Below are 13,677 nucleotides of genomic sequence, written 5' to 3'. Positions count from 1 at the left end.
ATTACACCACATGAGCTGTTGCACATGTGGTCTTTTGTCTTAGTGAATGTTATCTGGTTTTCACGTGCAGGCTTGCGCTCCAGGGACCAGAAACATGGTGTACCTTCTGGACAGAACTCACCAGGTTAGAATCTGCACTTCTTCTCCTTATATGGTTTCCTGAAGGTTGTCTTCCAAAGAGCAGTTTGTAGGATACGGAAACTTTAGTTTACTGAACTGTGGTGAATGATGGTGGTATTGGCCTTCGATATTCTGCAAAGTTGTTTTCTATGATACGTGAACTATACTAACCGAACTTTCTCCTCTGTGAGTTCTGTTCATTGATGCAAGAAATTGTACAGGAGACCAAGGGCTTTTAGCCTTTAGCCTTTTCCTCCTATTAGACACTCTCTGAAGAGCAAATAAAACAAAAAAATGGCTTTGTGCATTGGGCTAAGCATAGCTGACTGGCACTTGTTTAGCTATTAAGCCCACCTCTGTGGACTTTGAACAGTGTCCGTCATGATGCCAGTAGTGTAAGCGCTAGGGTCAAACGCAGCAACTTTGGATGGATTACAAAGGCTGCCCTATTTTTTCGCACTGAAAACATTTCTTGCAGCCGTAATGTTTTTCCTCATGCGTGCAGAATTGACTGCAGACACGTCTTGTTTCAGGCATGAGTTCTCTTTACGACTGATCTGTTGAATAAAACTTTTGGTATACATTAATAACTTTTGATAAGTGTGTCCTCCACATTCAACTTTTCTTTCTAATTCTAAGTGAGCTGTGGAATGCTGATCCATGTATTTTATTTAAATTTCTCTACCTGTGCAACACAGGTTCAGTCACACAGAGCGACCATGGCACACCTCCTGTGCAAGATTCAACCAGCGAAAGGCGCAATGTGGGCCGCTGCATTGAATCTACTCCTAACATGGGTAACCGCAGGGGTAAACCCACAGGAAATAAACTGCACAAATGCACCCACTGCAGCAAGGGATTCAAAATAAGATTCCAGCTAGTGCGGCATGTCAGAGTCCATACCGGCGATTGCCCATACCATAGTAACGACTGTGGAGATAGCTTTGCACTAAAGCTCACATTAGAGCAACACCAGCACTTTCATACTGGTGAACATCCTTACCATTGTGACCATTGTGGTGACAGCTTTGCACAAGTGGTCACCCTAAAGAGACAATTTATAGGCAATTGACTGTTTTTCATGGGCCTAGGTATAGTAATCTACATGCAGAATTAAAAGTCAATGATGTTGCTTTGGAACTCGCTTCTTCTCAGTCTCGTCCTACTGAATTTGCACAACCTATTAAAGCTGTTTTACGAGAGTGTATTCAGTATTCATTGTGTCATCCACCACATGAGCTGTTGCACACGTGGTCTTTTGTCTTAGTGAATATTATCTGGTTTTCGCATGCAGGCTTGAGCTCCGGGGATCACAAACATGGTGTACCTTCTGGACAGAACTCATCAGGTTGGTGTCTACAGTTTTTCTCTATATATGTTTTCGTGAAGGTTGTCTTTTGACAATCAGTGTGAAGGATACGGAAGCTTCAGTTTGCAGAACTCTGCTGAGTGACAATATTGGCCGCCAATATTCTAGAAAGTTGTGTTCTTTGAAATATCAACTTTTTACTGAACTGTCACCCCTGTGAGTTCTGTGCAATGACGTAAAAACCTCTCAGGGTTTGACGCCTCCTCAGGCTGTTAGCATTTAGCCTTGGCCCTCTTTTCAAAACTCTCAGAGAGGCAAATAAAGCAAAAGAAATGGCATTGTCCTATGTGCTAAGCATCACTAATTGCTATTCGTGTAGTTATTAAGCACTCCTGGGTGGACTTTGGACAGTGTCTGTCGTGTGTCGGGACGTTGCCCCACGTCTTCCTCTGTGGTTTGCGTTCCTGCGATGCACCCTCCCACGGCCGGTCTCGATAAGGAGAGCGCCGTGTTACCCTCCCTAATTAGTTACCTTGACTAACAAGAGAGGGTGCCTGCGTCGCACCGAAATGAGTGCCACAGGTTGCATGACTGCTGCGCACAGGCGGGAGAGCACTCTCACTTGGGCTAGGCAATTTGTCACGTACGGTCGTTTCGACGCGGCGCTCCACTCTCCACTAGTGCAAGGAGGCCTTGTGGTTGGAACATTCTCCCGCCAGCTCGTTACGTCTTGTTTCAGAGTTTCCCCCCTTGCCCTGGTGTTAGCAAACGTTTTCTTGTAACTGTGCTGCTCGGTTGGACGTCCTTGATCCCTTAGTGTATCTTGGTAGGTGGCGTTATTGTTGTATCAATAAATGCCTGTTTATTTCAGCCACAATGTCATTCCTTTGTTCCCTTTGAGCAAGGCTCGCCGTTTTCAGTGTGCTCTAAGTAGCGTACGCGATCACGAAATGGGATCTGGCGGTCTTGAACTCTGTCAGGTGCGGTTAAGTGGGGAGCAGGTATTATCTCCCCTTACTAAAAACCCCATACGTGATGCCAGTAATGCCAGTGCAAGGGCCAATGGCAGGGACTGGCATTGGTGATGTTTCTTGCAGGCTAAATCTTTTCTTCAACTGCGTGCAGAATTCACTACAGGGACATCTTGTTTCAGTCCTGAATTGTCTTTAAGGGCAGTCTGTTAAATAAAACTTTTGATAAACATCTACACCTTTTGATGTGGGTGTCTTCCACATCTATCATTTATCCCTAACGCCTAATGAACTGTGGATAGTAGATTCTTGCATTTTGTTGAAAGTACTTTGTCTTAAAATGCAGGTTCCGTCTTCACGGAGACTGGACATGGCGCACCTCCCGTGCAAGATTCAACCAGTCAGAGCCGTATAGTGAGCCACTGCATGGAATCTACTCCTCGCAGGGGTGTCCACCATGGTAAACCCACAGAAAATAAGATGCACAAATGCACCCAGTGCAGCAAGAAATTCAAAAAGAGATCCGATCTGGTGGTGCATCTCAGAGTCCATACCGGCGACCGCCCATACCATTGTGCCAACTGTGGTAGCAACTTTACAAAAAAGGGCCATCTGAAGGCACACCAGCGCACTCACACAGGCGAGCGTCCTTACCATTGTGACCATTGTGGAAAAAGCTTTGCACAAAAGTTCACCCTAGAGCAACACCAGCGCACTCACACAGGCGAGCGTCCTTACCGTTGTGACCACTGTGGTGACAGCTTTGCACAAGTGGGCACCTTAATGAATCACCAGCACACTCACACAGGCGAACGTCCTTACAGATGCGACCACTGTGGTAGCAGCTTTGCAGTTAAGAACAACCTGGTGACACACATTCGTACCCACACGGGTGAAAAGCCGTATCAGTGCCAGCTGTGCCCCATGATTTTTGCGGCACATTCAGGCCTTTTGATTCACGTTAGAACCCATAAGCGTGAAAAGCCCTACCAGTGTGACTTGTGCGAAAAGAGATTCACACGGAGACATAATTTGAACCTCCACAAGAATGCTATTCACAAAAAATAGCAGTGGTCCATGATGCCCCTGGTATAAGTGTTTTGCTGTCATTTTGTATGCAAGCTAACAAGATTCTAGCTGAGTACCCTCTTTTGGTGTTGGTAACTAACCTCATTATTGTAAATTGTAAGTTTTGTTCACTCTAACTCAGTTTTCAGAAAACATTTGTTCCCTTGGGCAACACACAGACAGTCACTCAGTCTTTCCTGAACACGGAGTATGAGCCTCCTATGCTCGCAAACCTGCGTGAGTGGAAATAAAATCATGGTAATACGTGGATGGCATCACTTCTTGTTGGAGAAAGACTTTCAAAAATATCGCTGGTGCCAGTTGTCGGCCTGTCTCGGTGAAGAAATTTCGTGGAGTAAAAGTGCACAAAATTCCATTTAATTTTTAGGCTGAGAGGGCTGATTTTTTTTGCAATCATTATAAATTCACTCATGTATGTCACAACCTATAAATATTTGTATGACAACGAAGGAAAACTTTATCTTGTGTGAATCTTTGTGTGTTTATCCATCAGTGTTAGTAGCAGGAATGAGTGAGGACGAGTAGGTGTCCAACCTCAAAATGATGTCTTTTGCGTTAGTTTGGTGGTGTGAAAAGTTATTTTATTTTGAAACACGAACTAGTAAAAGAGTTATCTAATATCTGCTTTAATCTTTTTTGGCTGTCAGAATATCAGGTGTTTGTGACCATTTCACATTGTAATAGCTTCCTTGTTGTGTTGGTGTTACTTGAAGAAGCCTTTTTTATTTGCGTAAGGTGTTCTTGATAACAACGTGCAAAGGTCGTGGCTGCTGAAACAAAAAATACTGCGATTAGAGTTGGAGCCTATGAAAAACATTGTAATCTTGTAGTGTATTGCAAAGCTGCTAATTGGCGTCAGTTGTATGAAATTGCTCAGTGCACATTAGTATTTTATTGCAGTTTCCATTGCAAAATGTTTGAATACATTCTGGCTCTCTGTAAAATCTCACCTGCTTGGCGTATTGTGTGTTAGAAATCAAAAGCAGTGCAGTTCTTCAAAAAGCTGCTGTTCACTTTTTTTTTTTAATCTTGTACTTCGAGCAACATCAGACATCATTGTACCTTGCATCCAGCAAAGAATCGCTATCATCACTCTCTTCAGCACTGAGTGCTGTTCTCCACAGCAAAGCTATTTAGTCTGATGGCATTGCATTGGCAGTGGCAAAACAACTTTTGTTTCTTTTTTTGCTTTGGAGAAGAGTTTAAACTTCTCATTTTCTCATCCGCTGTGTTTAGCACATTGACATGCCGTTGCATGCATTCATTCTAATAAAGATTGATGAGCAGCCTTTTAGGTGAGTTCAAAATGAATAACCCCCCGTTCTTCCCATTCTTCTCTGTTGCACGTTGTGCAGTCTTCCCCATGCAGGACACCACCTTTGTGTGAAGTAACTGTGAAAGTTTATTGAGCAAAAACGTGTGCCTGGTAGCGTAGGTTCAAGAGGGTCTGAACTTGTCATGTTCAAGGGTTGTGTTGAGTTTGTTCACTTTTATATGTTGTATGTGCTCAGAAAGATCGGACAGCCTTCTCTGGACACCAGTTTTGAAATTCAACCTCATCAGACACATTGTAATTCTCCAATAAAAATAAATCATTTCTGTCCTTCATCACTAAGGAAACTACTGGGTGTGATGAGAGATGTGATACAGTCTAGCCATGTTATAACGAAGTCGGCGGGAATCGGAAATCACTTCGCTATATCCGCTATTTCGTTATATACGGACTACGAAAAAAAAATGCCAACATCGGCATACCGATTTATTGCCGCTGAAAGAAGTCGTCCAGCGTCCCATACAACAGCATACAATGATCCGCGATAACGAAAAAAATGAGCCACGCTTCCAACATGCACAATGCTGCCACGCTTTCTCCCTTCCTTGCGCACCGCGGCACCGATATAAAACAAAGCGCACGCTGCCACACCTCCTGCAGACTGCAGTCCAGCCGTGGCGCCGACTGCCTGGGAGAAATAGAGAACCGCGATTGGCCAAGACGGCCGCTCTCTGTGACGTCATCGAAAAAAAAATCGTCTCTGTTCTTTTTTACATTTTTCCCCTGTGCGGCGTGCTCTACCGCTCTACGCCGTGACGCCGTTCAAGGACGGCGCAACGCGAGGCCGGCGTGCCATGCGATGCAGTGAAGCAACCTTTTGCTCCGCAGGAGAGCAGACGACGCTACGAAAGGACGCTGTCAGCCGATTTTGCTCTTATTTTCGCGGAAAAAATCGCCTCAAGGACGCAAAAATGTGTTGATTGGCAGATTGTTTTTCGGTTGGTATTAAATCTCTTCGTTATATCCGCTGACGCGCACTTATTTACTTCGTTAAAACCGGACTGAAAATGTATTGAAAATGCAAAAATGGCAATGGGAAATTGAAATCCCTTCGTTATAACCGCTATTTCGCTATAAGTGGCTTCGTTATAAACGGGCTAGACTGTATTAAAAGTCTGTCAAATGTTTGAAGATGTACGACACGTAATAGGTTGCAAATCTGCCTAGTATCCTGGACTGCTTTAAAGTTTGCATTGAGAAAAATATTTCCACCAATAATAAATAATTCAGATTTGGGGTTGTAAGAAACTTTTTATTTTGAAAAATAGTTCAATGATTTCAAATTTATGTAGTTTACCTTGTGTATTCAAAGAATGATCACTAAGTACGTCGCAGTTAGAAAACCACAGCCACGGTGGCTTTGTGGTTAGGGCGCTCGGCAGCTGACTCGAAAACGCAGGTTCAATCCTGGCCACGGTGATTGAATTTCGATGGAGGTGAAATTCTTAAGGCCTGTGTACTGTGCAGTGTCATTGTACAAAGTGACAGGTATTCAAAATTTTCTGAGCCGTTTACTACAGCGTCCCTCAAAGCCTGAGCCGCTTTGGGATGTGAAACCCCTGTAAGCTAAACCAAACGAGTTATAGAGCCGACTCTGTAGACACAATGCCCTCTCTGAGTACATAAAAACAAATAGGTGTGTCTGAGTTCTACTGGCTCGCGATTTTATGGTAAGAGAAAGGGCCTGTAACCAGCATCGTTAAGGTCACTGAGGCCTGTAACCAGTGTCATTAAGGTTCTCACGCGCAGGGATCCCATTTGTTGTTTTAAAATTTCATAAAGGAGGAATCACTTCTGACTCAACACAGTTCAAAAGTGACTTGTCAGCATACACACCACAACTTAGAAATGCTTCATCACCATATGATGTTAAGTGAGTGCTCGCATGCGTACCGCCACGTCCCTTACACAGCAGAACCACAGGAGAGTGATCTTGCTGTCAGGCTTGAACCACCACGGTAGTTGCATGTGAAATACAGTGCGGTGTAATAGTGCACAATGCTGGCACCCTAGTGTCATCATCTTGTATACATATCCATGTTGTGGGACAGGTTTCACCATTGGTGCAAAGTCGACAACCAAATGAGACATGAGTGCAGGCACAGTTTTGGACTGGATGTGCATTGTTGTATGTTAACATCACAGCAGTGTGACGAGGTGCAGTCGTGCGTCACAGTTCGTTGCTCGGCTCCATGGGCAGACGCTGGCTTTGTTCTGTCTAGTGCACTTCTGTGCAGTTCTGAACGGTATTGTTGCAGTGAATCGTGGAACTGCTGGCTTCAACTGGAAGGCTTTCTGTTGGTTGATCACGGCAGTGCTGACAGACACAGGAAAGATAGTTGTTTTTTTGTTATATTGCTGGTGTGATAAAGGCACAATATCTGGGCAGGTACAATCAATCAAAAAATCACTCAAGCAATAAATGTTGCGAAAACAGTACAAAGGCATTGTCTTCGTGTTATTTATAATCTGGGCCGGTCACACGTGGACACTGTGAGGCTTGGACCTCCTGCGCAGTTCTGTTGGTGTACCTTCCCATATATTACTTATGATCAGGATAAGATGGTCGGCCACCCATTTCAAAGAATCCCAGCGTGAATGCCTGCAGTTTTTGGTTTAGGTTTATGGGGTTTAACGTCCCAAAGCGACTAAGGCTATGAGAGACGCCGTAGTGGAGGGCTCCGGAAATTTCGACCACCTGGGGTTCTTTAACGTGCACTGACATCGCACAGTACACGGGCCTCTAGAATTTCTCCTCCAAAGAAATTCTAGCCGCCGCGGCCGGGATCGAACCCGCGTCTTTTGGGTCAGCAGCCGAGCACCATAGCCACTGAGCCACCGCGGTGGCTTGCAGTTTTTGATTTATCCATAATGTGACACTTGCTTAACGCTTACGCCCGCACCACTTGTCTCGTTGCCTAGACATGTAGATTTCATGTACATTACATGTAAATGTCTACATGTAGATGTAGACATAGCCTAGACATGTAGATTCAGTTTCTGAGCTTCGCTGTTACCTGTAGCGATGCCAACTGCATCTCATCTGGCTTCCAGTGGTCACCGAGCTTCTGTTAGCCATCCTCTGGACATGGATGGGACGTCCAAGGGAGTTTGTGTCCATTAGGTTGTTATGGGTCATATCTTTTATTTTTTTATAAGCAGTCTCACCATTTTGATGCCAACATATGTTCCTTTCAAGTAAGTCCGCTTTGTTCTTCCGGCACACCAAAGCTGCTCATCGGGTGCTGTTTGCTGAATTTCAATTTCTCTTTCGTTTTGCATGACCAACCGCTGCGGTGGTCTAGTCATTAGAGCATCTGCCTCGCATAAGAGACGTGCAGCATTCGATCCTCAGTGCTGACAGGTACCCACCCGTGATTTAACGGGTACAAGCTTTCCCCCGCCTGGTGTTCGGCTTCTTTAGGGTGAAAATCATGGGAAATGGGTCTTTGACCCCACCTTGAGTGGAAGAAGGAACTTTGTGCCATGGTACTCATTGGCCACAGTTGCCCTCGAGCTATAAAAATTTTCATAATCTGGCATGACCCCATCGCAAGCTGTATACTGTTGTGCTGCCTAATCAAGGAGGGCACACTTCAGTGCACATCATTTTTTTGCTTGGTGCTGTGTCATTATAACTTTGTTTACTTGGGTTCCAAAGTCCATGCATTGTTTTGAAAATAATAAAGGCATTTGCCCATTGATCATTTTCTGAAATTTTTTTACACTGAACAGCCTAAGCTGTGAGCCTAGGGCAGAGTTGGAGCCCTAAAGTTATATGCTGCTGTCAGCTGATGCCTGCAAGGTGATAATGTAGTATCAGTGGAAAGAAGCAATCCACAATGCTTCCCACTATATAAAACCAGCAACATGTGTTGTTACAAGAGGGGCATCAAGCCTGAAAACATTGCTTTAAAAACTTTATTGGCATCAAACAGAGAAAAGGAGAGCTACATGGGAAACTCCCAGTTCATCTTCAACAGATGTGAGAAAAAGTATATGCGCAGAAAAATTTGTGTTTTGAAACGTCTGAATGTTGAATGCATCAGAAGGAGTGCATACTGAGATGGATACTCAGATGGTTAAAGTTAGGAGCACTTATGAAACACCTTGGATTAAATTTGAAGCAGTATTATATGTACTGTCAGTAGCTCAAGCTAGCCTCGTAGGAACACATAAGTAACAATAGTTTGAAACTGAACTAAAGACAAGCTCAAGTTTCCTTCAAGGAATTCTTCACCATAGCGAATGGGGTGCAAACTGCATTCGGGTATTTGTTTTGGATTCTTAGTATATACCCTGCACTAAATTAAAGGCGTTAAATTCAAGTGTACTCGGCAGCAGTTATACTGTCCTCTGAAATCACAAGAGTACCACTTATCAGGCTACTTTTTTAAACATAGCTTTATGTGTCTAGTGTTGTATATCTGCACATCTGGAATTCATCATGTAGGCATTTCATTTCGTGGTGGTAGTATGGGTTTTCATTTGTTTTTGAGCTGGAAGTTGTTTTATTTTAATGCGAAGCCATTTAAAAAACTTGGCCTATATTTTTGTTAAGCTGTGTGCTGTAGTGATGCTATACACTATTGCTCAGTGCAGTGGTGGTTTTACCAGATTTTCTGACCTACATTGTTCGTTTTTTATTGTTGCCTGACTGGTTCCCTTGCATCACAAAATGTCCGCAAAACGAGTTTAGTGGTAGCTGTGATTTCTGCTTAGAATAATGCAACAACTGATGACATGTCGCACCTTGACTCACTCTTTTTCTCCACATTCACTCTCCGTGCAACGATGGCCTAGTCAATGGAGCGTGCACCTCGCATGTAGGGTGTGCAGGGTTTGATACGCTGTGCCACTGGATACCCACCAGTGGTACAATATGCAACCTTTTTTCCTGGCTTTTGCTAGATGAAATGCCTGGAAATGGGTCTTAGACTTCCCCTGGTGTTGACAAAAGTGCCTTGTGTTACGGTGCGCTTTGAGCAAACCTGCCCTTGCATCTTGAAAATTCATCATTGTCATCACCACTCTCTCTCATTGGTTCTGATTAGGGATGGACTTCTTCTGTGCCATCCATGGTGTTAGAAAAGCTGGTCACCTTAAACCTTATTCAGAGCAGAGCATTGTGAAACTCGCTCACAATAGTTTCTTCCTTTCTTCAAAAACCCCCCCGGTTTGTTGTCCCAAAGTTGGAGATGCGGGTGTGGCACAAGTAAATATGGTATGCTCTCACTGCACTTAAGACAAAGTAGTGTGCAGTTTCAGATGTACTTCTACTCAATTAATTCAATTCTTGGAGACGGTGGAGGCGCATCATTATGCTGGGCATATTTGCAGCATTCGTGGGCAGCTGTCGCCTGGACGTTTTTACCAGTAGCCATGCTTCGAAAGTTTTTTTACTGTGCGCAGTAGAACTTCCATAAAGTTTTAATAAAAAAATGATGGCTGTATAAATGTTTTTTGTCATTAACAACGAATGACACTCGTTAATTCTTAACCCTGTGTAGGCAGACACACTTTTACTGTCTTTCCCATGAAGCCAGAAATGGTGCAAGTTCATTCTTCAATGCAATGGCTGTTGGCTCGGTTCCAGTAGGCCTATAAATTTGTAGGCAATTGTCAGTTTTTAGTGAGCATATTTCGTAGTTATCTTCATGCAGAACTAAAACAAATGTTTGCTTTCGAACATACTTCTTTTCCAGCTCTACCTACACAACCTGGAAAAGCTTTTTTGTGAGATTGTATTCCATATTCACCGTTTCATGCACATAAATAACACCACATGAGCTTAGTGTCTTAGTGGATGTAATCTGGTCTTCACATGCAGGATTGCGCTCAAGGGACCACAATTATGCTGTACCTTCTGGACATAACTTGACAGGTTAGAATCTTCACTTTTTCTCCATATATGCTCTCCTGAAGGTTGTCTTTCATAGAGCAGTTTGTAGGATACGGAAGGTTCAGTTTGCGTAACTGTGGTGAATGATGGTGATATTGGCCTTCGATTTTGTGGAAAGTATTTTTCGGTGATACGTTAACTCTAATCACTGAACTGTCACTGCTGTGAGTTCAGTTCATTGAGGCAAGAAATTGCTCAGGGGACCAAGGCTTCCTTAGGGTTTTGGCCTCTAGGCTTGGCCTACCTACACAGACCGAATAAAAGAAAACAAATGCCATTGGGCATTTGGCTAAGCTTAGCTAACAGCTACTTGTTTAGCTATTGACCCTTTCCGGTCGAGTGTATTTTTTGCAGTGACTACTACTCTGGTCAGCATTCTTTTGGTCCTTCTAGCCCACTGCAAAGAATGTGACTGCCGCATCAAGATTTGGTTACAGACACATATTTAAAGCATTTCTGTTCAGCTTTGGTAGGGTTTCACTCGTACTTGTTTAGAGTGTGGTAACTCGCAGGTGGAGGCCAGGCTTCCTCTCGCCAGTCTTACAAAAAAAAAACCACCGTCTCTCATCTGTCTCCTTTTACCATTCTCTCACTGCATGCAGCTCGCAGTCCTTGTCGCAGGGGGCACATAGTTTTCTTTGTCACTAAAGTCGTCTTCTTTTCTACAAAGTCATTTGACAACTGTTAATAACATCCACCGTCTGGAATTGAAGTCATGCCGTGATTTTTTGGAGCCATTTGTTGGCTTTAAAACCATGTCATCAACGAAATAATTTTGCATCAGTGTGGGGAGCTATCCTTGGAAGGAATGTCAAATAGTTAATTTGCGGGCTACAATACTAACCAAATGGCACAAAATTTTTCGTACGGAAATAGGCAAAACTGTGTGTCAAGCCATGCCCTGAACTGACCGGACGTGCAATTTTCCGCTGTCGGGCACTGCGCGGCAAATGACTGGAAAGGGTTAAGCCCACTTGGGTGGACTTTGTGCAGTGTCTATCATGATGCCAGTTTATGTAAGTGCAAGGGTCAAATGCAGCAGCTTTGGATGGATTACAACGGCTGCCATATTTTTTTTAGCAGTGATGACATTTACTGCAGCCTAAATGTTTTTTTTTGCCTGCATGCAGAATTGACTGTAGAGACATCTTGTTTCAGTCTGAGTTCTCATTAAGGCTGATCTGTTGAATAAAACTTTTGATATGCATCACCAGATTTTGATGAGTGTGTCCGCTACGTTCAACATTTATTCCTAATTCCAAGTGAACTGTGGATTGTTGGTTCTCGCAGTTTATTTAACTTTGCCTGTGCAACACAGGTTCAGTCGTGACACAGAGCGACCATGGCGCACCTGCTGTGGAAGATTCAACCAGTGAAAGGCACCCTGTGAGCCACTGCATGGAATCTACTCCTTCTGGCATGGTGAACCACCGGAGTAAAGCTACAAGAATTAAGCTGCACAAATGCACCCACTACAGCAAAGGATTCAAAAGCAGATGCCAGCTAGTGGAGCATCTCCGAGTCCATACAGGCGACCGCCCATACCATTGTAACGACTGTGGAGATAGCTTTGCAAAAAAGTTCACCCTAGAGCAACACCAGCGCATTCACACAGGCGACCGCCCATACCACTGTGACCACTTTGGTAGCAGCTTTTCACAAAGAGCAAATCTGCGGGTACACCAGCGCACTCACACGGGAACGCCCTTTCCGCTGCGACCATTGTGGTAGCAGGTATGCACAGAGGAGTCGCCTAGTGGGACACATCCGTACCCACATGGGTTAAAAGCCATTTAAGTGCCAGCTGTACCCCACGGCTTTTGCGGTATGTTCAAGCCTTGTTACTCATGTTAGATCCCATACTGGTGAAAAACCGTACCATTGTGACTTGTGCCAAAAGAGATTCACTCAGAGCCGTAGTTTGAACTGCCACAAGAACGCTATTCACAAAAAATAGCAGTGGTCCGTGATGCCCCTCAAGTTCAAATGTTTTGCTAACTGCCAATTTGTCTACAAGCATAGATGATTCTAGCTTACTACCCTATGAAAGGTGCTGGTAGCTAACCTGCATCATTAATTACATTTGTAAGCTTTGTTCATTTCGAAAAACTTGTTAGGAAATGACAGTTTTTATGCCTTTAGACTCTGCACACACTTGCTCTGAGTCATTCCTGAAGGCAGAGAGGGAGCCTGCTATGCTTATAAACTCGCGTGAATGGAAGTAAAATCACGATCACACATGAATGCCATCACTTCTTTTTGGACTGAGACTTTCAAAAACATTGTACCCAGTATTATTCACTGACGCTAGTTGTCACCCTGCCTCAATAAAGAGATTTGGGGGAGTGAAAGGTCGCACAACAATTCATTTTATTCGTGCAGTCTGAGTGGGATAATTTTTGTGACACTAATTCACTTATTTATATCACTGAACCTATAAATCTTTGTATGACAATAAAGGAAAACTTGTTCTTGTGTAAATCTTTGTGTTTATTCCAGCAGTGTTAGTGGCAGGAATGAATAGTGACAAATAGGGGCCCAACATCAAAATGTTGTGTCTTGTGTTATTTTGCAGGCTTTAAGAGTTCTTGCTTCCTTGGAATGAAAGCCAACAAAAGAATTCACTAACATCTACATCACCGTTTCTCAGAGCACTGGCTCTGCTGAATATAAATAGCGTAATATTTGTGGAGCATTGTTTCCACACCATCTTTAATCTATTTTGTCTGTCAGAATAGCAACTGTCTGTGACCGTTTCACATTCTGCTAGCTTCCATGTTGTGTTGGTGTTATTTGAAAAATCCTTCTTGATTTACATAAGATGTTCATGATAACACGCTACAATGGTGGTGGCTGGTAAATACTATGATTAGTGCCTACGATAAACATTGTATTCTAAAGCTCGTAATTTGGGTCCATTGTGTGAAATTGATTAGTGCACATTGGTATCAAT

General features: G+C 43.5%; 1 protein-coding gene across 5 annotated transcripts in view; it reads left to right on the top strand.

Annotated features, from left to right (window-relative positions):
* The window catches only part of LOC149329985 (uncharacterized), a 221,959-nt gene that overhangs the window by 141,237 nt on the left and 67,045 nt on the right, over positions 1–13,677 (top strand). Inside the window, exons 5-9 of one of the 5 annotated variants that reach the window (XM_089560704.1) lie at positions 71–124; positions 1,415–1,468; positions 2,747–2,860; positions 10,653–10,706; positions 12,043–12,923. The exons of 2 other annotated variants lie outside the window; for them this stretch is intronic. In XM_089560704.1, coding sequence (XP_089416830.1) covers positions 71–124; positions 1,415–1,468; positions 2,747–2,860; positions 10,653–10,706; positions 12,043–12,455 — 689 coding nt within the window. In that variant the 3' untranslated portion in view covers positions 12,456–12,923. Of the gene's footprint in view, positions 1–70; positions 125–1,414; positions 1,469–2,746; positions 6,227–10,652; positions 10,707–12,042; positions 12,924–13,677 lie in introns of those variants that run through there. 2 more of the 5 variants (XM_089560705.1, XM_089560700.1) reach the window with 2 other exon arrangements.

The sequence above is a fragment of the Amblyomma mixtum genome, chromosome 9 (genome assembly GCF_055824585.1).
Source record: "Amblyomma mixtum isolate Tamu chromosome 9, ASM5582458v1, whole genome shotgun sequence".
NCBI lineage: Eukaryota > Metazoa > Arthropoda > Arachnida > Ixodida > Ixodidae > Amblyomma > Amblyomma mixtum.
This window is presented reverse-complemented; position numbering and strand designations above follow the sequence as displayed.